This window comes from Ambystoma mexicanum, chromosome 4q, assembly GCF_040938575.1.
Source record: "Ambystoma mexicanum isolate Mex_15411 chromosome 4q, UKY_AmexF1_1, whole genome shotgun sequence".
Taxonomy (NCBI): domain Eukaryota; kingdom Metazoa; phylum Chordata; class Amphibia; order Caudata; family Ambystomatidae; genus Ambystoma; species Ambystoma mexicanum.
Genome location: NC_090928.1, coordinates 70,795,634 through 70,817,751, shown reverse-complemented (window position 1 = coordinate 70,817,751; position 22,118 = coordinate 70,795,634). Strand labels below are relative to the sequence as shown.

At 46.3% G+C, this 22,118-nt stretch overlaps 1 protein-coding gene across 3 annotated transcripts in view; it reads right to left on the bottom strand.

Annotated features, from left to right (window-relative positions):
- The window catches only part of ECHDC1 (ethylmalonyl-CoA decarboxylase 1), a 362,408-nt gene that overhangs the window by 318,800 nt on the left and 21,490 nt on the right, over positions 1 to 22,118 (bottom strand). Inside the window, exon 1 of one of the 3 annotated variants that reach the window (XM_069607499.1) lies at positions 13,557 to 13,709. The exons of the other annotated variants lie outside the window; for them this stretch is intronic. Coding sequence (XP_069463600.1) covers positions 13,557 to 13,704 — 148 coding nt within the window. The 5' untranslated portion in view covers positions 13,705 to 13,709. Of the gene's footprint in view, positions 1 to 13,556; positions 13,710 to 22,118 lie in introns of those variants that run through there. 3 annotated transcript variants of the gene reach the window in all.

Sequence of the window (22,118 nt, the reverse complement as noted above, 5' to 3'; positions counted from 1 at the left end):
TCTGAGTTCACACCGAACTTAGTAAAGGAGCCAAGTATCCTGAAACCAAGAAGCAGAGCTGAGGAACCACTGGAAGGTTTGGCATCCTGAGCCCACTGTCGTCCCGTTGGACCCCCTTTTTCTGATCAAACCTAGAAGGTCTGCAAAGGCACTTCGAACCATTGTAATAGTGGGACCCACTATTCTCAGCACCTCCAACTTAACCTGCAAGTGAGCCTTTTTGGAAGTGTTCCTGGACTGCCCTGAACTAACCAGCTCATACGGGACCTTTGCCCTGGAACCGCCGCCGTCTCAAGTTGACACTTGAACATTTGGAGACTAAGCTATGGGTGTAAGGCACTCTCCCGCCGAGTTTCGTACATATAGCATTGCTAGGTCTGGAATTAGGAGAGTAGACCTGAACCGGAGCATGCACGGGCACCCTGTTGCCCTGTCACCCAGCTGCGGTGATTAACTTCCTGGGTGCCTTGCTGTTGTGTTCTCCTGTGCTCTCATACTCGCTGCAGTGAATTGGCCTGATCCCTTCATCAGGAGCGGAGAAATCGCCACTGTCCCGCCACAGAATCATCCCTGGAACGCAGGCCCTGAAAGCCGCAAAGATGTGCAACTGCCGGATTTGAACCTGTGACTGAAGTGGACTCGACTGCCTAAATTTGGTCCACAGTGAGCCGAGGGTCAGTGAGTAGCTGCAACTCTTACTGGTGGCCCCTGGCGCCTCCATCCATTCTTACGCACAAGCAGTGGCGGCTGGTGACTTTGAAAGGTGGTGGGGCGGAACTGTTGCGGGACAAATATGTAAGTGAGTGAGCCTGACCCACGTAAAGCAGAACGTGTGGTCGTTTGCTCCCCAGGAAATTTTGTGAGTTATGGCTTCCAAAATGTACAATTTACTGCCTAACCAACTAAAAGAATTAGGGTTTCGGTATTAATAATGATACTTTATTATCCATTGGCAACAAAGATAAGGCTAACAGCTGCTGATTATAACGAGACGGCCATCCAGCAGCAGGGAGCTTAAACACTAACTGCCCACTGAAAAGCTCTAAACTCTTCTTTGCCAGCAAGGGGATGATCTGGAGGAACCAGTGTTAGAAGGCAATGAAGCGGTAATACCTCTGTGTCTCCCATGGATAGAGAAAACGCAGCTAGTAATGCTGGCACTGCAAAGCGCACATTTAAAAGCGCAGAAATAAAAATAACGTTCAAATAAATTGAGAAATATATATATTGCAGTGTTTCAAGATCACAGACTGGCAACATGGGGCAGTTGATGGGGGACCCTCCTGAGGCTCGGCACCTTTTATTTGAAAAGGTTGAAAGGCCCCAACACCGTCCCTGGGCGCACCAAGACTAAAGTTATGGGGATGGGAGGTGTGAGGGAGCTAACCCATCAAATGTTGGAAGAGGGACTAAATTCAGAGATTGTGGGAAAGTGGCAAACTTACTTGTGTGGGGTCTTGTAACTTCTTTACACTTTGAATGAGGCTATTCTGGTGCAGCTTCAATGTTACAAGCAATTAATTCTCTCCTTGTCTGAAACTCTGAAACTGCACAAGAACTGCTGTGAGAATGAGCAGTCTTGTCCTCCAACCCTACCCATAAATCGCTCCCATGACATGCAGGTGCTAACACTTCATCACGATTTCAATTGCCCAAAAATGTATGCATAGGAATGCATTTGCTAACAATGAAATGCTCTACATTAGTAGTTGCTGGGCTTTTGTTAATTGTGCAGCCACAGGCCCCCCATATTGTCTTTGTCCTTCCCTGCCACTGCTCTGCATGTCACTCGGGTCAAGTATGGAAAGGAGGGCAAAGCTCCTGCTGTCAGTGTGTCGCAAGCACCCCCCTTATATGGAGGCAGGAATGCGTTCGTATAAACCTTTACTGCGCTACAGTAAAATGATCACGTTTCTCCAGAATGGGCACGCCGATGGCAAGCCATGCCTCCAACAGTCCCCAAGTGTGCAGATTTGCTTGCAATGCCAGGCTGCCTGCCTGCACACACCAGCGAAAATACTGTAGGTAGCTCTGTCATGGAGAGGGTATTGATTGGAAGCACTGCAAGTGTGGCCCACCAGGGGCTTCACTGATGGAAATGGTGCAGGGGTGCCCATGGCCGACTGCCGACAGCACAGATAGGCAATGCTGCTGTCTGAGGCAGAGCATGAAAGGGGCACCACAGCCTTTGTGAATGATAAAAGAGGGTCATTGCTCTGGGAGTCTGTGTGTGTGTTGAGGACAGAGTGGCAGGGTGCGGGATAGCTTTATTCCTCACTTTGCCTTCCATTCCCAAGTGGAGACTCCAGTAGTCCCGTAGCTGCCCCAGGCTGGGGCCCTATAATACTATCACGGAAGCTCGCAGTCATTCTTTGAAAAGGAGTTTATTTTTCGGTGTGGCTACTCAGGCAACAGCAGTGCTGTGACATAAGACACACAATAGACAGTTATATCAGCCCTTCTTGTCTATCCACGTGCACTTGTCTGAGACACTCTGCTCCCATCTCAGGGACAGCACGGGGGAAATTAGCTAGGGCAACCATTGCCTCTGGGTGTGGCGGCAGTGCAAACATCCCGCACAACTGCCCTGATTGCAGCCTTTAAAGTCCCGACTCCTGCCTTGTCTGCCCTGTGCCCTTCTTACCTTATGGATACTACCAGATCATCTCCGAGGAGAGGGGAGGAGGCGGGCGTGTGGGCAATACCTGTTTGCAAGCGAGTTAAGGTACAACAAGGCCCTGGAAGTGCCGATTTATGAATGATCCTCCTCAAAATCCGACAATCAATGTAATGGCACTGGGATGCAGAGCGACAATGTCTACTTACCGTCTGGGGACAAACTCGGGTCCAAGGCCGTTCTGTAACCTCTGCCTAGGCCTAGCACCCTGGCTCTAATATCTTCCACAGCAGCTACAAAAGTGAGGCGGCGCAAGTGCGCCTGCACCCACACGCTCCTCATAACGATTTTCATTGGTTTATAACAGCCAGTGGAATTTCTGTGTACTACACTACCCAGTAGCATAGGATTTACTGGCAGCGCTGTTTGCGCACAAATGAATGCTGGCGGAGCCACAACTCTGGCGCCCCGCCAGCCTCTAAAAACAAATGATTACAACAGCGTGAGCCTACGAGCTCTGTGCTGTATTTTATTGGAAAAACTGCGTGAAATGGGACGCGCCCCTCTATGTTAACTTGTCGGGCCCTGCCATAACGGGACCCTGCCAACGCCATCATTATTTAATGATACAACATTACAGCCGTGCTAGGCTGCATACGACAAATGAATGAACAGATAAGTAATCATGTTTTCTCTGCACTCCCTTGCCTGGGGACGGCGCCCCCATGCCCTAAATAAGCAGCTGCCACTGCGTACAAGTGTCTCCTGAGGGCCACTCTTCTTTATCAAGGTAACCTGTGCTACTGAGCTATTCCCAACTCTTGGATCCGGTTCTGCCCTCTTGGGGAGACCTTCCTTGAATAGTGGGAACTTATTCTTCACTGCCTCACCCACCTTCCTGAGTCGCTACAGCCCCTGCAAGAGACTGAACCGCTCAATCGCGTGCACCAGCACCGAAAGTACTTAGGGACTGGACTTCCTCTCGGTTAGGGTCTGCCTCTCGCTTAGGGTTTGAATTGTGAAGGACTGCCTAAACGATATTTGCACTCTATGCTCCCTTTCTTTGTAGGTTGTGGACCCATATGGTGTGCTATTCCTTTAGGCCATTGGTGACTGTATATTTGTTTAATAGTTAGTGTGGTGTTGGTTTGGTTATTACTACGGATGTGTGTTTGCTTTAAAAGGCCTTTAATAAATGCATATGTATTTTTGATATACACATCTGACAGAGTAATATGTAGGGTCATTTACCATGTGTGCTCATTGTGGGCTTTCGATCACCCTCACCCCCCTCGAGACCTAGTCTTGACCGCCGCCAATGCTACCTCGATTGGTCTGGCTTGTCCAGAAGGTTACCCTGTTCCAAGAAACTAGGCTGGCCTTCTGAACCTCTGCCCACCAGGTCAGAGTTCAGAAATACATCTTAACACTCCACCAGGCATTCATGAGATGTATGAATGCCCTTGTGATGTTATAACACCACATTTATCCTGCAGTCCTTGGAGTAGAAGAGTGTTTTGTTGACTTTCTTGATTGAGTAGTTAAATTCCGAATTTGTGAAGTGCATTAAAGATGGTGCAGATATGTGAACCTAGCTGAACTGGTTCACATTTCACATTTTTCTAATTGCGGTCTCCAGACCACGTGGCGGATGGGTGCTGCCCATAAAAGCGCTGCATGTAGGCTGACTTAGTGTGTCGTGCTTCAGCTCTGGGGGTGTTGGGTTGACAGACCACAGTTGTCAATGGGAGGACGGAACTGAAGGTAAGATGATGATATGATGTGGAAGAAGAAGGGGTTAAGGGACATTCAGGGGAACGACTACCCCAAAAGTGATAAGAAGGGGTGTAAAAGAAGGAACAAACTTGTGGGGGAGGCCTTCAGCAATGTTGCTTGGTGGAGGGGATGGGATAGGGGTCCCCAAACATTGTGCATTACATCCCTGCAGCAAGAGGTTGCATGCACCACTTCAGAGGTCAGGAATGTAATGTAATAAAATTCATAGAGAGCGCAAAACTACCGCCCGGAGGCATCTAAGCGCTGAGAAAGTAAAGGAAACATTATCTATGATAGAGAGGACAGTATTAAAAAAGATAGGCTTTTAAAGCTTTCTGAAAACTCAAATGCTCATTCACCTCTCGAAGCGGATCTGAAAGTGTTCCACAAAGTGGTTGCAAGGGTCGAAAAGGCTCGACCCCTGCTCGTGCGCTATGAAATCTAGGGACTGTCAATAGCTTCTGTGAGGATGACCTCCGAGCCCTAGATGGCACGTAGGGGGTCAGTTTACCCTGAAGATACTCTGCACCGATCTGGTGAAGTACACAATGCAAAAAATCTTGAACTTAATACAGCTTTACACCGGAAGCCAGTGAAGCGGTCTAAGAAGAAGGTCTTGAGAGTGAACAAAGGGGTTAGCTCCCAAGATCCAGCTTGGCTGCAGCATTTTGTATTAGCTGCAATCCCGGTATAAAAATGCTGGTTGTCCTAAATAGATACCATTACAATTACAGTAGTTTCTGGACTCTAATATGGAAGCAGCCACAACGTTAGCCCGAGATTCTAATGAGAGAAAATGTCATGTTTTTTTCAAGATGTTTAACTTCAGAAAGCCTGAATTGCGTACGAACTTGAAGCTCTCGGGGCCCAGGAGGGTATGATTTTTACCCACAAACTTTTAACCGATTTACTAGGTTTGGGGCATGGTCTGAGAGATTCAGGCCAGAAATCTTTGGTCCAGGCTGCCTGTGCTGTGGCCGAACCCGCAACCATGATCTGTTCTCTCGCCATTGAGTTTAATCCCGTTTCTGGCCATCCTTTTCCCCTACTGCCGTCAGGCATTTATGAAGATTAACAGGGGATTCATATTCTGGGGAGTGCAGGCAAAACAACAGCTGGATGTCATCATTGTATGTGTATAACCACACCCTGTGGTCCTGGAGAAGGTCGGCCAAAGGGCGAAGACAAAGGTTAAAAAGATGAGGGGATAGTGAAGACCCCCAACGTATACCTCAGGTAATAGCTATGGGGGAAGATTTAAAAAGGAAACAGTTTGTGTTTGCTCTGACAGAAATGATGTATATACCATGCCAGAGGAGGGCCGGAGATCCCCGCTGTGAGGGGTCAGAAATGTGAGGCAGACTTTATGAAGGTTTTTCAAAAGATGCCATTTTAATAACTCTAAGGTTGGATATACGCCTCACTAACCCCACCCTGACTGTGATATCCCTGCCTAAAATAAACTAAAAGGAAACAATAAAAAAAATGTTTCTGTCCCTCACACTTAGTCTTTCCTTAATCGGGTAAGTTCCCACTTTTTTGCTATCGGGGGATCAGGACTCAAGAGGGAACTTGGTCAGCAAATATATATAATGTGATTCTGATTACCCCTCTTTCCGTTACCCAGCAGCCTGAGTGATGATGCTTACAAACTAAACAAATAAAGTTTGATCTTGTACATCAAAAAAACCAAGACCAAATACTTATAAGAAAACTAATTTATTACATATCAATGTTAAGTAAAAAGAAAGGTATGCCATGACACACAGGATTGTCATGGTTACCATGGCTTTAAAAATTCTTATACATAATACAAACATAGAAAAAAGGGGTTATACAAAACGGTATCCAAACATTCATAACCACTTTGTTTCCTCACACTTTCTAAACACACCAAATCAATAAGGAAATATATGGCAGTTCAACAAAAAATGTAACAGTCACACCACTACAGCTGCTTCTTCCGATAATCTCGGCGCACTCCCCTTCCCCAGATTCAAGCAGTCTTTGGTTTAACTGTTCAAAAAGGATAAAGAAATCCTGGATCATAACAAAAGTTCCACTTCAGTTCTCTTTTTATCCAACTTAACACAAAATCCCAACTTCGATTCCAAGGATGATTCAAAATGGTTTAACAAAGCTTTCCTCTTTACACTTGTAGCCAAGGTCTTGGGACAGCTTCTTGTCATCAACAAAAAACATTCCAGAGCTTCATTATTTTCAGAATAAATGCCTTTGTCAGGATATTTTGGTACCACTTTCAGTTGCTCTTACTACTTCAGCAAAACACTTAGCGATTCTTCAACTGCTTCTTCATATGTTTTACCCCACCACAGTACTTCATGAAATTCCACCTGGTTTACTCTCTTGCCAGGTTTCTACTACTACAACTCTGTTCTGGTTTACTCTCATGCCAGAACAGAACCAATTGTTACAAAATGTGTGTGGACCACCGAGAGTGTTTCTTCATTTGGGGAGGCGATTTTAATTGCGCTAGAGACCCGTTGTTTGACAGGTCCTCCCCTCCCCAGAAGGCCATGGGGCCGGCACCTACAGCTCTTAATGCGGTGCTAGCTAACCTAGACTTGGTGGATGTATGGAGAGTGTATGAAGAGTGTTATAACCAGAAGATTTGGGCTACTCTTACTACTCCTCGCCCCACGGCCTGTATACCAGGATAGATTACCCAAGTGCAGCAAGGTATCTGGGTCAACAATCTCTGACTACTCCCCATTGCTGATGGAGTGGAACATCTGTGGTCCCCGGCCTCCCATCCCGATGTGGAGCATGCCTACAGACGCCTTGAAGGACCAAATCTTCAGAGATAAGCTGTAGAAGATGCTGGGGAGATTTTGGAATGCAATATAGGCAGTGCAAAGGAGTGGGGCACCGTGTGGGAACCCCTGAAAGTAGTAGTTAGGGACGAGGTAATTGCTAGTATCTGGAAAACACTGAAGGCTGATTTGGAGAAGCTAGAGAAAGAAATAGGGACACAGAGGTTCGGGAGGCGGGACTGCAATCGGGTGAAAGGAAGCGGACTGAAGCTAGGAGTCGCTGCCTTGAGGCCTGGGAGAGGTTGTCAGAATTCGACTACACAGTTAAAAACACCAGGGCCCACGTAGGGAACACCCTACACATCTGACCATAGAGTTGCGAGATGAAGCGGGTAACATGTGTAGAACACAGTTAGGAATCAACAAGATATTTGCTAAATTTTACACCATACTATATGGGCATGCGGAACTGGTCCCCCAGGAGGAAGTGCTGGGCGCTCTTGAAGAAATAGGGCTTCCTAAATTGGTAACTGCACATCAGGTTGCACTTGACCGAGCCATCACGGTCGAGGAAGTGAACGAGGAGATTGCGTCGCTTGCCAGAGCAAAACTCCAGGCAGGACTCCCCCCTGAATTTTACAAAAACATGTGTGTCTTTAGTGGCCCCAGTGCTGCTCAGGGTATTTGAAGAACCCTACACAAAGGGCGAGCTCCCTGCAAGTATGAGAGAAACCTTAGTAATCCCGATCCCCAAGCCTGGGAAACACAGATAAATGCGATTCCTACCAGCCGCTAGCCATGCTAAATGACATGAAGATCTTGACAATATTGACGGGGCAGCTCTGCAGGCTAATTGTAGGTTTGGTACACAGTGATCAGAATGGCTTTATCCCAGGTCATAGCACAGCCCTGAATCTATGTCGCCTGCAGCATATTATTGCGCAGACTAATGACTGCCTGGAACAGTGCACAGTGGAGTCACTGGACACGATAAAGGCTTTCGATTCATTATATTGGCAATGGCTGTTCGCAGGAGTTTGGGTGTGGTGAGCAGTTCATCCGTTGGGTACAAACCCTATATGCCTCACCGGTTGCAAGGGTTAAAACTGGAAAGCAGGTGGGACATAGAGATGTACGCGTCAAGGGTGCCCGTTGTCACCAATGCTGTATGTGCTGGCGCTAGACCTGCTGGCAATCTACCTTTGTAAAAAATTCTTTGATGCAGGTATATGGGTTGGGGGCATGGGCCATCTAATCTCATTATATGCAGATGATGTCATGCTGTACCTCAGGGACCCGCAACATAATCTGCCTATAGTCATGCCGGTGTACAACAACTTTTCCAGGGCGTCAGGATTTTTTTTCAGTAAGGATAATTCTTGCCTGTTCCCATTGGCTGGCCTCTGGGGGTAGTTGACACAAGAGATCTACCGAAAGTGGGGCTTTCATGGTGTCTGGAATCCTTTAAATATCTAGGGGTACACATCATGCACACATGAGGGAATGCCCGACCAGAACACAGTGGGGGTGCTAAAAGGCCTGAGAAGGTCGATTACATTCTGGTCAAGGCTCCCATTGTCGGTGATGGGCAGGATTGCGATTGCAAAAATTATCATCTTGCAGAGATTCCTATATTTCTTTACTAATGTCCACCACTACATCAAAGCCTCTTTCTTACGCCTACTGGAGTCGCTGATTAGGGAAATCCTTTGGGGCCCATCGCACCATAAGCTTGTTCTAGCAACCCTGTGCCTATCCTATGGGGAGGGAGGGGTGCAACTCCCAGATTTAGAAAGATATTATTTGGCAGCGCAACTCAGCTTTATCACCAAGTGGCTATCAGATGAAGCCACATCTGTGTCGACGTAATTACAGAATCCGATAGCCACTGCGCCCCTTAAAGAGATATTGTGGTTGCCGCTGAGCGGCCTGGGTACTACCACACCTACTGGTCAACCTGGTCAAAAGGTTGTGGTGCAGGACCCAGAAATTGTTGAAGCTAGAATGTCCCTATTTGCCAGAGATCCCGATGGCAGTATATATACAGAAGCAGGGTGGACCTGGCGGCAGCAAGACACTGGCAGAGCTGGGGTCTATCTAATTGGGTTGACATGTACGAGAATGGTAAATTCAAGAAGATGGGGCCTTAATTGGCCAGCCATGACTGCACAGGGGGCAATTTCTGCGATATCTGCAAATAAGGGGGTCGCCAAACGGAAATGGGCTTAGTGGCCTGAGGAACCAGAGGCTACTGACCTTGAGGTACACCTTGGATGACGGCTGGAAACCGGTATCCAGGCTGTATGCCAGCTTGACCAACAGACCCAATCCTCGGAGCTCTGAATTAAAAGCACGCTGGGAGGTGGACATTGGGGAGAGGGAAGGAGCTATGCGGTCTTACTTCCCTGAGTCTTTCCAGAAAAAAGCTAAAAACGTGGACGTTTTCGTAACTTGATTGGACACGTCTCCTGCCTCCCTCATATCTGACTAGTTCTGTACTCGGACCTCACCTACTTCTCATTCCCCCCTCTGTGTTTCTTGTTGTCCGTCTTGATACACGCACTAATGCCTAAGGGTCCATTGCTGCACTATAAAGATTTAATAAAGTAAAGTATATTGGGTTTCCCCCGAGAGGTGTATAGAAACACCTGTCTAAAACTGGTCCAATTGAATGTGTTGTATTGCACCTACATGACACCTAGCATGGAGGCTCAGTTCCACAGCAGTGCACAGCCAACATGTCCTTGGTGCGGCAGTACAGGGGCGGATTTAATTCATATGTTTTGGGGCTGTGCAAAAGTACAGAGTTTTTGGGCTCGCTTTGAACAGGTGTGCAGGAGGGCTGGGGTCACTAGATATACTTGGAGCCTGAAAGAGTGTCTGCTGGGAGTATATACGAAGGAATAGCAAACAAACACGTCATCACATTTATGGACACAGCGTGCATTTTGGCTAAGATGTGCATCGCCATGGCATGGAAGTTAGCTGGGGGCCCGCAATACATCCCCTGGCATAGAGATTTTGAGACCTGGGCTGAGGCAGAAACCAGAGTGTGGGTTGGCATGGTGCATAGGCTGGAAACAACCACTAGTAGTACCTAAGAGTCCTGGAAGATGTTAATTTGGGACATGTTCCACGCCTCAGACGACAAGCCATTGTGAAGGCTATGACACCTATAACATCATAACAACATCCTAACTGTTGGAAGTTATGGGCCCAGCTAAACACCTATGAGTTGTTCATGAAAGGAGGCATTCATGAAGACCACGCCCCAATGTCCGAGAGGACTGCCCACAGAATGTCCCTGCATACCTACCCTGACTATGGAATCAACATGTGGAATACCTAGTTCACATGCGTGAAGAAAGTTGTTCTGTTTTTATTATGTTGAATTGTTTTTGCAGAACTGTAATCAATCTTACATGTAAGCTTATTGCGTTTTTAACAAATGAATAGATCGGAACTGTAAGATTGTCAGCTTATAAATGTTAATAAAAAAGAATTTAAAATAGACTAAGTGAAAGCAGGTGGCTTAGGCAAGGACTGTCTGCCCAAACAATACATAGCAGAGGACTGCATAATGTGAATGCAAGTTTAATTCCCACAAAAAAATAAAAAACTCTCAGTTACAGAAATTGGTGGAATTCAATTGATGAGAAATTTTTACTTCATAATGGTCTATTGTAATTTTATTTTTTAGACTAGTTAAGAGCTTGTTATTAAGAGGAATAGAGCATATTATATACTTTCAATGCAAAATTGTACTCATCACGCAGAGAAACAGTGTGGCAAGCAAAGTCACGAATGAACTTGGAATAATATTCTGCCATCCCTATGAAGGTTCGAACTTCTTTTGAAACCAGTCTGGGCATGCATTCTATGGCGTCAGCCAATTGTTTCCTGTGGCGTATGCCTTCTGCCAAAATGATGTGGCCCAAATACTCATTTTCTGACCATCACATGTTGCATTTCTCCTTGCTTAAGGTCATCCCTGCTCCATGTAATTTACGACACGTCTATTCTAATCTTTCATTATGAAGTTTTAAGTCATCTGCGTATATCAATATATCATCTTGGAAACATTATGCCTTTATCTCCTTCGAATAACTTGTGCATGATTTTCTGAAACACAGAGGCGGCAGAGACAAGTCCGAACGGCATCCTCTTGTATTGATATAAGCCTTCATGCGTAATGAACGCGGTTAACATTCTAGACTCTTTGTGCAATTTGACCGGAGGATAAGCGGATGCTAAATGTAAAGTGGAGAAATATCTTGCTGGGCCGATCGTGGATATTATTTCTTGTATATTGGGAAGAAGATATCTATCTGGAATCGCACATTTATTGAGCTCTCATATCCATGCATATTCTGAGTTTGCCTGTCTTCTTCCTTAGTAGAACTAGTGACGAAACCCACTCATTGGCATCAATGTTTTCTATGATTCCTTGATCCTTTAACACTTAGCTCCTTCTTGACCTCTTCCCTCATTGACAAAGGGATGCTGTACAACTTTTGCACCACAGGTCAATGATCTGTTTTCATCTTAATTTTGTGAACAAATCAGCGAAAACATCCAATCTCCTTTCGGAACACGTCCTTCATTATTCTCTGCATTTCGTTAGCCTTTGTACTGGTATTTTCCACTGAAAACACTAACGCATCAGCATTCAGCACCATTCTTACTTTACGCTGATGTGTCCAATTTAGCAATGGTGTCCTCCCTGCTTTAGTGACTTATATCTTTCCATTTGCGGTTCTGTCTTTGAACTTAAGTATGCCCCAGAACCATCCAACCATTTTGATTGCTTTGGGGTGGATATCAACTTCATTTAAGAATTTGTGCTTCTCTTTGTCCCAATGATTCTGTGGTATCAGGGTATATTTGGCCCCAGAATCTATCATTATATGTAGCTCCACACCATCTATGCATACTGTAGCTTTGGGACTCTCCATCTCTTCGTCATCATCAACAACCATGGAAACGCATTCTTCTTCTTCATCATTGGGACCACTTCCCATTCAATTCATGCTACAGATAATCTTTAAAGCAGGGCAGTAAGGGTCATCTGCCCAATGATTGACACTATCACATCTGAAACATCTGCCTGGACTTATTTTTCTCGGGCGGTTTACTCTGCGTCCTCGGAAAGATGTCCTGCCCCTTCTATCGTCTCTCCAAGACGATCTGCGTGTCCTTTCTGACGTTCTCCGCTTTGTCCTTTTTCTGCTGACCTGAGCAATCAAGTCGTTTATGTTGGGCTTATTCAGAGGTATTGCATTCTCTTTAACAGCCTCTGCTTTTATATCCAGTGTTTTAACTCCATTTTCTAATAGTGTTACACACTTTTCCGTGGGTTCTACTTCCTTTGCTGCACGTAGAACAGCATCTAACGATGGGTCATCTTCCGACCATAGTTTTTCTCTTACTTTGGCATTATTGCATTCCAACATGAACTGATACCTCAATCGCTCATTAAGCTGTTCATTAAAATTTCAAGTCCTTGCCAGTTTTCTCAAACATGTAATGTATTGTTTTACACTTTCCCCCTCTTCTTGTTCTCTTTCCAAACTTATAGCGCTCTAAAAATAGTACTACATTTTTTTTTCATAGTGTCTACTAATTTTCTTGACTGTTCTTTCATAGTCGTTAACATCAATGTCTTCATTTGCAGGAAGCTCTGGTAGGTCTTCAAATTTCTCTTGTCCTGCAGGACCCAGACAATGCAACAAAAGGGACTTCCTCCTCTCAATGCTACAGTTCTGGTCACAAACAACACCGGCATAGTGCTCGAAAGACTTAATCCATCTTTTCCATGTTATGACAGGTTCACGTGCTTCAAGCAGGAAAAATGCAGGAGGGGGTACGCTGCTGAAGGACAGTTTGATGTCAATACTTCAAAATGGTAAACCTATGAGGTATATAATGCTGGTTGATAGAAGTTAAAATATCAGGACAGTTCTCATTCTATAAATGGTGCCAAAAAAAAGAAACTTGATTGAAAAGCACTGTGTGTTGCACAATATGTAGGCAGATGAAATTGATGTTTTCATATTATATATTTATTCTTGGCATGCATAAATATCTCCATATCTCTGCGTTTCCTTTCAAATGTATCCGATAGCCAAATAGTATAAATCTGGTGTGGATAGACTGGCCAGCCCGGCCTTACTATGGCTGTCTCGTGTGGAGGATGTAGTTATCTCGGGCCTTGCCTGGCAGGTTAATGGGGGCACTGTCTCGCGAGATTTAGGGCAGAGAAGGAGATTTTATAATTGCAAAGGCGCCCTCCACCCCTTTTGCGGGCGCTGTGTTATCACAGCCGTATGTCTCGACGCAGCGGCAGACAGTGGATCAAGCCTGCGCCATGGAGAATTACACCCTCTCACCTCGGTCGGTGTGACCGTTGCTCGATGGCCCGTACGGCAGCAGGGCGGTGGGGCTCGCTGGAAGAATCCTTGTTGCCACTGTAGTATGCAGAAGGAGAGGCGGACACAGGTGGGTAAAGTGGAAGGGGTTTATTTTATGAACTGGCATGTATAAATATAAGTAAAGGGTAAACGATTGCGATCCCCACCGGACTCCAACTCTGCTTCTCACCAACCATCCGTCCCGTGTCGCACTCTCCACGTCACCGCCTTCCATAAGACGCCATCCCTCACACAGTGATTGTCAGCAGACAGCTGGGTCTGCTACTACAAAAATGGAATAACGGGTCATTAGAGAACACAAACAATTCTGTAGAGCTTGTGTTCTTTGCTTTACAAACTGTTCACCGTTTGTCCAAAGAACACTGTATTCCAGCTTTAAAAGAAATATATTAAGTTACAAAGTACAATCATTTGCCACCTCTAGAAGACAGTGCCGGCTGCTCAGGAGTGATGAGGTGCCATCAACACTCAAAAATTACCTGCAGTCACACACTGTTAATGTCTCCCCCCATCAAAGTGTTAAGGGCTTTGCTTTGTCAGTACAGGCATCAAATAATCACCACAAGCTGTGGCTAGAGCAAATAAAGGAATCAATGGAGCAGTAATCACACCTCTGCACAATGCTGTGCCTCCCGGCCCCTTCACAGCCCCACATGTTGAACCCTTTTGGCTGCATCCTGCTCACCGGTATATGGGCTCAATCTCATTCTTTTCCAGGCATCAAAAATGCACTTCATGTTTTCACCACTTGGTGGTGAAAGCTTAGATTACTTACCGGTATTTTCAATATTTCTAGTCCTGCTCCTCCTTATGCCAGTACTTATTTCTGAGGTAACCTTACCTCTCCTCAGGAACCCCTTTTCACTTTTTATTATCCTTCCCAATCCCGGTCTCCTGCCTTCGGGACATATTGTGCCACTTGGCCCAACATCCCACAGTTACTTTAAACTGTCTTCGGAGGCCCCCTTTATTATCAGTCAGGAGGGAGAGATAGGAAGTACTGGGACAAAGAAGTTCAGGACTAGGAGTAATGAAGAATACAGGCAATAAATCAGAGTATTACCTCCCCATTCCTCTTCCCACTGCTTACTTCTGAGGTATACCAACTCTAGGTAATGAATGGGCCAATGTTAGGAAAGATTTCCCTTAGGTGCAATTTTCCCTCCATTTGTGAACCCCCCAAACTTTGTGCTTTTGTTTTGAGTACGTATTCTGACTTTTTCCAGTGGAGCACAGCCTCCAGCTGCCCTACTCTGGGCTTTCGCTTATTTGTTATGCGGAAACTGACACGCCCTTCAGGCTGTCAGTACGGGGAAACAATGTTACCCTTAGTCTTCGACTTTGTTGCCATTTCTTGTTAACCTTTATCTATGTGCCAAGTACCTTATAGTACCACGCATAGGGGTCCTTTTGTTTTCTGGCCCTAACCACCCTCCAAGGATTTGTTGGTGTTTGTACAAGAGTTCCTAGGATTAACTGGTGGCAACAGTTCACTTTTAATGTATCTTTACTTCGTTTTTATGAACCATACTGCGTTTGGCCCAAGACTGTTCTGTCCTTTGACCATTTTGTCATGTTGCCTTCCCCCAGGTCGAGAGACCCGAGTATTCCTTATTTGGGTTTGCAGCCTCCCACGAAAACCACAATCGCGGGAGGCTGCATGTCACGTGTGCTAGTGCCCAGGAAGAAGGTTGGGACTGTCTGGTCCCAATCCACACTACTGGTGCCAGTATGTCTGGTAGCCATGAATGACTGGAACCACTATGGGACACGATTGGCCCATGTCTGGCATGCGTGCAAGAGAGCAGATCTTCAATTGGCTATCTGAAATTTGAGAGCGAATCAAATCTTGGATAAGTGAAGGGGCTCTCCATCCTTTCCAGGTCGATCTACTGAGGTTCACACCGAACCTCATAAAGGAGCCAAGTATCCTTAAAAGGAAAGTAGACTCAAGGAACCACTGGTGGACATGCTTGGAACGTTTGGCACCCTGACCCCGCTGTTGTCTCATCCGACTCCTGTTTCTTCATCGAACCAAGAAGGCCTGCAAGGGCACTTTGCCCCTACTCTCGGCTTTTCCTACTTACCCTCGAAAAGAGCCTTTTTGGAAGTGTTCCTGGGCCATCCAGTGAATTGACCACCTTGAAGCCAGGGTATCGCACAGGAACGCTGCCGTCCCGAGTTGAGAGACTCTGCAACCGCTAGCTTGTGGTCCTGGGCCCACTCCCACCAAAAAATCATTGTCCTAGCTGCTATGGGTCACTATTTACGAGAGTACGCCACGCAGTGAGCATTTGCGGTTCCTGCGTTGCCCCGCTGTAGTTACAATCGCCGAAAGTGCCTACAATTCTTGCCTACTGTGTCCTGAGACGAGGTGCTCCGGAACCATCTTTCCTTCAAGGGCTGAGAAAAAGCAAATGTCCAGTCACAGACTATCGTCCCGTACTGCATTCGCTGAGAGCCAGAGCGTCCAGAAACTGCAGGGTTCACACCTACAGGTGAAGTGGGCTAGACTGCCAATGTTTGGTCCGGACTGTCGAAGGTCAGTGAGTACTTTCCTAAATTACTGGTGGCTCCCTGGCGCATCCATTCATTTTTACACACGAGTGTCCCGTGAAAGATACTCACCTTGGCTGGGATAACCTGCGCTCCCCAGTTATTCCCAAACTACGAAAGTCACTCTTCGTATTCTTCATCACCTCTAGCCCCTTCTTGTGCAGCTACAGTCCCCTAAAGAGAACTCGCTCCCCCCCCCCCGTTTACACACGACCGCAGGTTGTTAACGCAAAACTGTACATTGAGCGCTAGGCTCCTCTCTTCAAAGGGTTGGACTACATAAGTTAGGGATTGTTGATTAAGGACTGCCTAAACTGATATCCGTGTTGATTTAACACCATTCTGTTACAGATCGTGGTTATTTTCTCCCCCCAACTTAAGCCTTAGGCTAATCACATTATTGTGTATATGTTAGATAGTGAATGATCGTGTGTTGTATCGTTTCTTTTTAACTATGGTTTAATTGCGTTTTGATTATAAAGGCCGATAATATATCTGTCTAAGGCTGTGAACGTTTACTGTGTGTGCGCATTGTGGGCTTCCGATCACTCTCACCTCTCCTGAGACTTAGTCTTGACTGCCTGCCAAACTATCATAGATTGGTCTGGTTTGTCCAGAAGGTTCCCCTGTTCCACTAAACTAGGGTGGCCTCCTAAACTTCTGTCCACCAGGTCAGAGTTTAGAAATCCATCTTAACAGTCAAGAACAGGAATCACCAAACAAAAAATGGTGATATGCATACCAACCATCACCAAATTATTCAGGAACAGATAATAGAACCTGTGTCCATGTTTGAAAATAGTGCCACTCTTAGTACCCATGTCCAAAAAATTCCAGCCTTGTGTCAGTGAAGATTAAGCCGGTAGTGTCTGATGAAGATGTTAGGCTGTGCCTAGGTATTTATTTTTATTTATTTGAATTTATAAAGTGCGCAGGGCTCCGAGGCATTGTGGCGCTGATACAGAAGATTCACTTGTATACAGATTACACGGAGGAGCAAGCATTACATGGTTAATAACAAGAAATATAAATACATAGAGAGGTTATGTTCCGTGGTTACAGGGGAACACCTCCGAGGGCAGTCTAGTTTAAGAGCTTTGTTTTCAAGGCTTTTCTGAACATAGGGAAGGAGGTTTCCTTTCTGAGTTGTGAGTGGTAGTGTATTCCAGTTTGTAGGTGCTAGAACTGCAAAACTGGAAGCTTTGACTCTTTTGAAGTCAGGGACTGAGAGCTGGTGTGAGTATTGGGCTCGTTTGGGTCTATTTGCGGGTGAATGAATTTGTTCTGACAGACAGGGGGGGTGCAGACTACTGTAAGAGGCATCTGTGTGTGATGGTGAGGGTCTTGAACTATATACGCTCTTTGACTGGGAGCCAGTGGGCGTCTCGTCTGGCCTCAGAGATATGCTCTCTCTTGGGAATACTTACTGCCGCTCCGAGACAGATGTTTTGTGCGATTTGCAGTTTGTTAAAGTTTTTAGATGAGGTGCCTATGAGCAGGACATTGCAGTAATCCAACTTGGCACCAATGGTGGCTGTGGCTATGTTAAGGCAATTTTTGGCTGAGAGGTGAGGTTTTACTGCATTAATGATTTTGGTTGTTTGAGCTGCTGATGATGCAATGGCATTGACTTGCCCCTTCATTGATAGAGTGGAGTCAAGGTACACTCCCAGAGTTTTCACTGCAGAGGAAACGGATTACCGTATGCTCAATGCTGAAGGTGCAGTATTTACTGCCTAGTTTGTTCAGAATTTCCTTTGGACCTACCAGAAGGATTTCTGTTTTGTCCCTAGTGAGACATAAACCGTTAGCCACCATTCAGGCCTGGATGAATGTGTAGGTCGCTTTAAGAGTGTTAAGATCTTGCGCATAGGAGCCGGAAAGAGGGAGGAAAATGTGCGTATCATCGGCATAGTTAGTGAATGCATTGCTGTTCTCATCCAAATCATTAAAGAGGGGTAAAGTGAAAAGATTATAGAGGGTGGGGGAGGTACAGGAGCCTTGTGGACTCCACAATCGATCGGGATGGAGTGGCAGATGCCTGGTCTGAGAAGACCCTCATGGCTTGACCTTCCAAAAAAGCTGTTATCCAGGCTGTGGCTTACTGGGAGAAGTGAGCAAATTCTGTGATGTGTCTACATAGGATTTTGTGGTCGACCAAGTCGAAGGCAGCCGACAGATCCAGGAGAAGGAGAAGCGCAGGCTTGCCATTTTCCATTATTTTTAATAGCCGTTTCTTCAGGTCTAGCAGGGCAGACTCAGTGCCATGACGTAGACGGAAACCAGACTGCCTTTTCCCCAGAATGTTGTGCAGTTCCAGATAAGAGTGGATCTGCAGGTACGCAGCATTATCTAGAATTTTTAACAAGAAGGGACCGTGGTGATTGGCCTATAATTCTTAAGTGTGTCCGGATCTCGTTTTCTTTTCTTTTTTGCAGCGGTCAAACCTATGCTTCCTTGAGGGAGGGACGATGCCTGACGCAAATGAGGCATTGATAAATGCTATGAGAAAAGGGGTTAGTGACTTCAGACTGGCTGGGCAGGTGTCTCCCTTGCAGAGAGATGGCTTGATATGTCTCATGATCAGTAGGACTTCTGTTTCGGTTATTTGTTTGAGGACAAAGAGCTTTGGGCTTTTGTTAGACCATGTGTGGCCTGGTACTGGCCCAGTAACTGAGGGCAAGAGGTCAGAAGCAGCGGCCTTTGGCAGGGTGTTGAAGTGTGACTTATTTTTTCCTGAAGGGTGTTGATTTTGTCTAGCATGGCGTGTTGAATATTGTTACACCACATCTTGTCTTTCACCGTTGGTTGTGTGGAAGTGGGAGGTACGATAAGTTCTTTGAATATTGCAAACAACTCTTTAGACCGAGATTTGGCATTGTCAATTCTGAGGTTGTAAGAGGAGGCTTTGGATACAGAGATGGCTTTTTTGTATTGTTTGGGGATCATTTTGTAGGCATCTCGTGTGGAGTCAGAAGGGCACGAATGTCATTTGGTAAGTGCTGCACGTTTCACGGCTCTTACCTCCAATAGTTCTTGGGTGAACCAAGAATTGACATGTTTTATGGTCTTGGCTCTTTTTTTCTGTAATGGTGCAATAGCATCCATTACTTCCTTAAGAGTGGCGTTGTAAAGCTTTACCAACTCTGTGGGGTTGTTAGAGAACAGGAGTTTTAGCGCCGAGGCTTCTAGCTAGGGTAGAATTCTGGCTTTAGTGAGTAGTCCTTTAGGTCTGGCCATGGCTGATGGCACTGGTAAACTAGGTTTAGCTGCTACTCTGGATGGCAGATGCAGTGTAGGAGATGGTGATCGGTCCTTGGCCGTGGTGTTGGAGCTTAATTCAGCTGCACAGTTTTGATCAACTATCCAAACCAGTGTGCGACCTTTGCTGTGGGTCGGGTTGGTGACTTTTTGGATAAAGCCCATGTCTAGGAGAACTTTGGCAAAGGATTTGCCTTTATTATCTTTAGGGTTATTGAATCCCAGATTAAAGTCTACTAAGAGTATCGCTCTTGTGTTGGTTTTTAGATTATCCCCTAGAAGGTGTAGGAGATTACCTTGGAAGTCAAGAAGGGAGCCTGAAGGGCGGTAGACTATGTGGAAGGTTATTGGGTCGTTAGACGAGAAGGATATTTTGACTGAAAGAGCATCAATGTTTTCCGCAGTGGAAGATTTTATTTGTCTTGAATGGAGTGATTCCTTGACAATGAGGGAGACACCTCCTCCCCTGTAGGAGGTTCAGTCTTGACAGACTGTTGTATCCCGGTGGTAAGGCTTGGCAGATGGCTGGTGCAGATGCTTCATGTAACCAAGTTTCCGTGCTGGCTAGGACGTCAAGATCAAGGTCTGTAATCAGGTCATGAATCTCTGTAGCATGGGCTGATATGGATCATGCATTAATAAGCGCTCATTGGATTTGACTGGCAGGGGGTTTAGTGGTATTTCTTGTTTTTGCATTTTTCTGGGCACTGGTAACTTTGTAGGTTGTACACGGTAACCTGGGACTCTGTGTAGTCGAAGGTGTGAGCGGATAGTGGGCTTGCCTTCCTGTGTGCCTTTTAGAAATAGAGGAAATGTGACCAAGGCGGGTACCTAGCCGCTGGTTTCTCTGGGGGCAGGGCATAGGGTGGGTGGGGACCTGCTGTGAACCTGCTAGTAATGTAGTTGAGGTAGAGATTTTGTGAGGTGCTGGGGGTTGTATTGGGCATACTCTAGGGTGGGAATGGGGTGCCTTTCAATAGGGCAGGGAGGAAGGGTGTGGGTGGAATCATTTCAGAGTAAAGCAGTTTAGGCACCATGCTAGGTGGCATGTGGGTCGGCTAAGGCAGGGGTGCGTCTTTTATGATGGTATTCAATTACCCAAATCAGATACAGTAACTGGCTTTGTGAGGGGGGTAAACAGTTCCACAATTCAATACAGTATCTGGCTTTGTAAAGGGGTAAGCAGTTCACAATTCAATACAGTAGCTGCTCTTGCAGATGCTGGAGTGCGTATTAACAACTGGACAGTAAGTAACCGTCTGTAACTGGCAACTGCATTTGAAGTCGGGGGCAGGGAGGAGTATAACTTATGTGCCCCCAATTGTATCATAGTGTTCCGGTCCGAGTGCTATGAGAGTTTCTGAGCCTCCGATTTACGGTCGAGTGCAGGAAGTGACATGTCCAGAGCGAAGTTGTCAACCGTGGTATGCTGGCTGGGGGCAGGGATTAGGAAGGTGTTTGAGGGGAACTGGTGTAGGGCAGCATAGCAGGCCGTCAGCTGAGCACGGACAGGCACACACAGGCCTGTGCCTTAATTGGGTCCTTAGCAGGAGGCCGGCTCACGCCTTCCGGCGGGATGGAACCAATTAAAAAACAGTAGCTCTTCCAATGAGCCTCAGTAAAGGATGCTAGGCAACCGTACCCAAGAGGGTGATGGTGGCCATTTTGGGAGCCTCCACGCGGTTCTGTGGAGGGAGATGGCAAAGTGAGGCCAAAATACGATCAAACAACGTGGCTGGAGATACTGGGGTCCCTCAGGTCAGAGTGATGCAGCGGTCAGCCCACCCAAGCGTCAGCAAGCTGGGTAGCGCATTGGATTGTGCTGCAGCTGATGTGGCGATGTTCCTCAGCTGACGAGGAAAGTGAGGGATGGGCTCCTACCCACCCGACGAGTGGAAAGGTACCCACCCTGCAAATGTCTTGAATGGAAACACCCCTGGCCGCCCCCCCAAGAAGCCAACATGCCCCTGGTGGATCTACCCTGTATCCCTGAAAGAGGAATAGAGTTCCTAGGCATGTAAGCCAGGGAGATAGTTTCTCAAACAGCAACTTACCATGGGCATTGCAGCCTTCTTCTTCGGAGAGGGCCCCACAAACATGACAAATAGGCTGTTGGAGGGACGGAAAGGCTGGCTCCTCTCCAAATAAGTGAGGATCGCCCTCCTGGCATGTAGACTACCCCAGAACTCTTCTGCTTGGGAGGGTGGATTAGGAAAGAAGGTTGGCAGCATGATTTCCTGTGATTTGTGGAAATTGGAGACTACCTTAGGGAGAAAGGAGGTATGGCATCTGAGGAATTGGGCCTCCGGGCAGACTGCCAATTACAGAGCATAACAGGAAAGTGCACAGATTTACCCCAGATACCTTGCTGGGGTGATGGCCACCAGAAAGACACTTTTTAAGCCAGAGCTTCTATAGGAGCCAAGCTGGATTACTGCAATGCACTCCTAGCTTGCACCTCCCCAAAAAGAAAACCTAGCTAGACTCCAAACCACCCAATATAACTCACTCAGAGCAGCTCTTAGTATACCTAAAAGAGACCACATCACACAAGCAAGAAAGACCGTTCATTGGCTCCCAGTCAAAGACCGCATCACATTGAAAATTCTCACGACCACACACAAATGCATCAACCTCTCAGCACCCGCACACCTATCAGACATACTATCCAGATCACAATCAACAAGGCCTACTAGACTATGC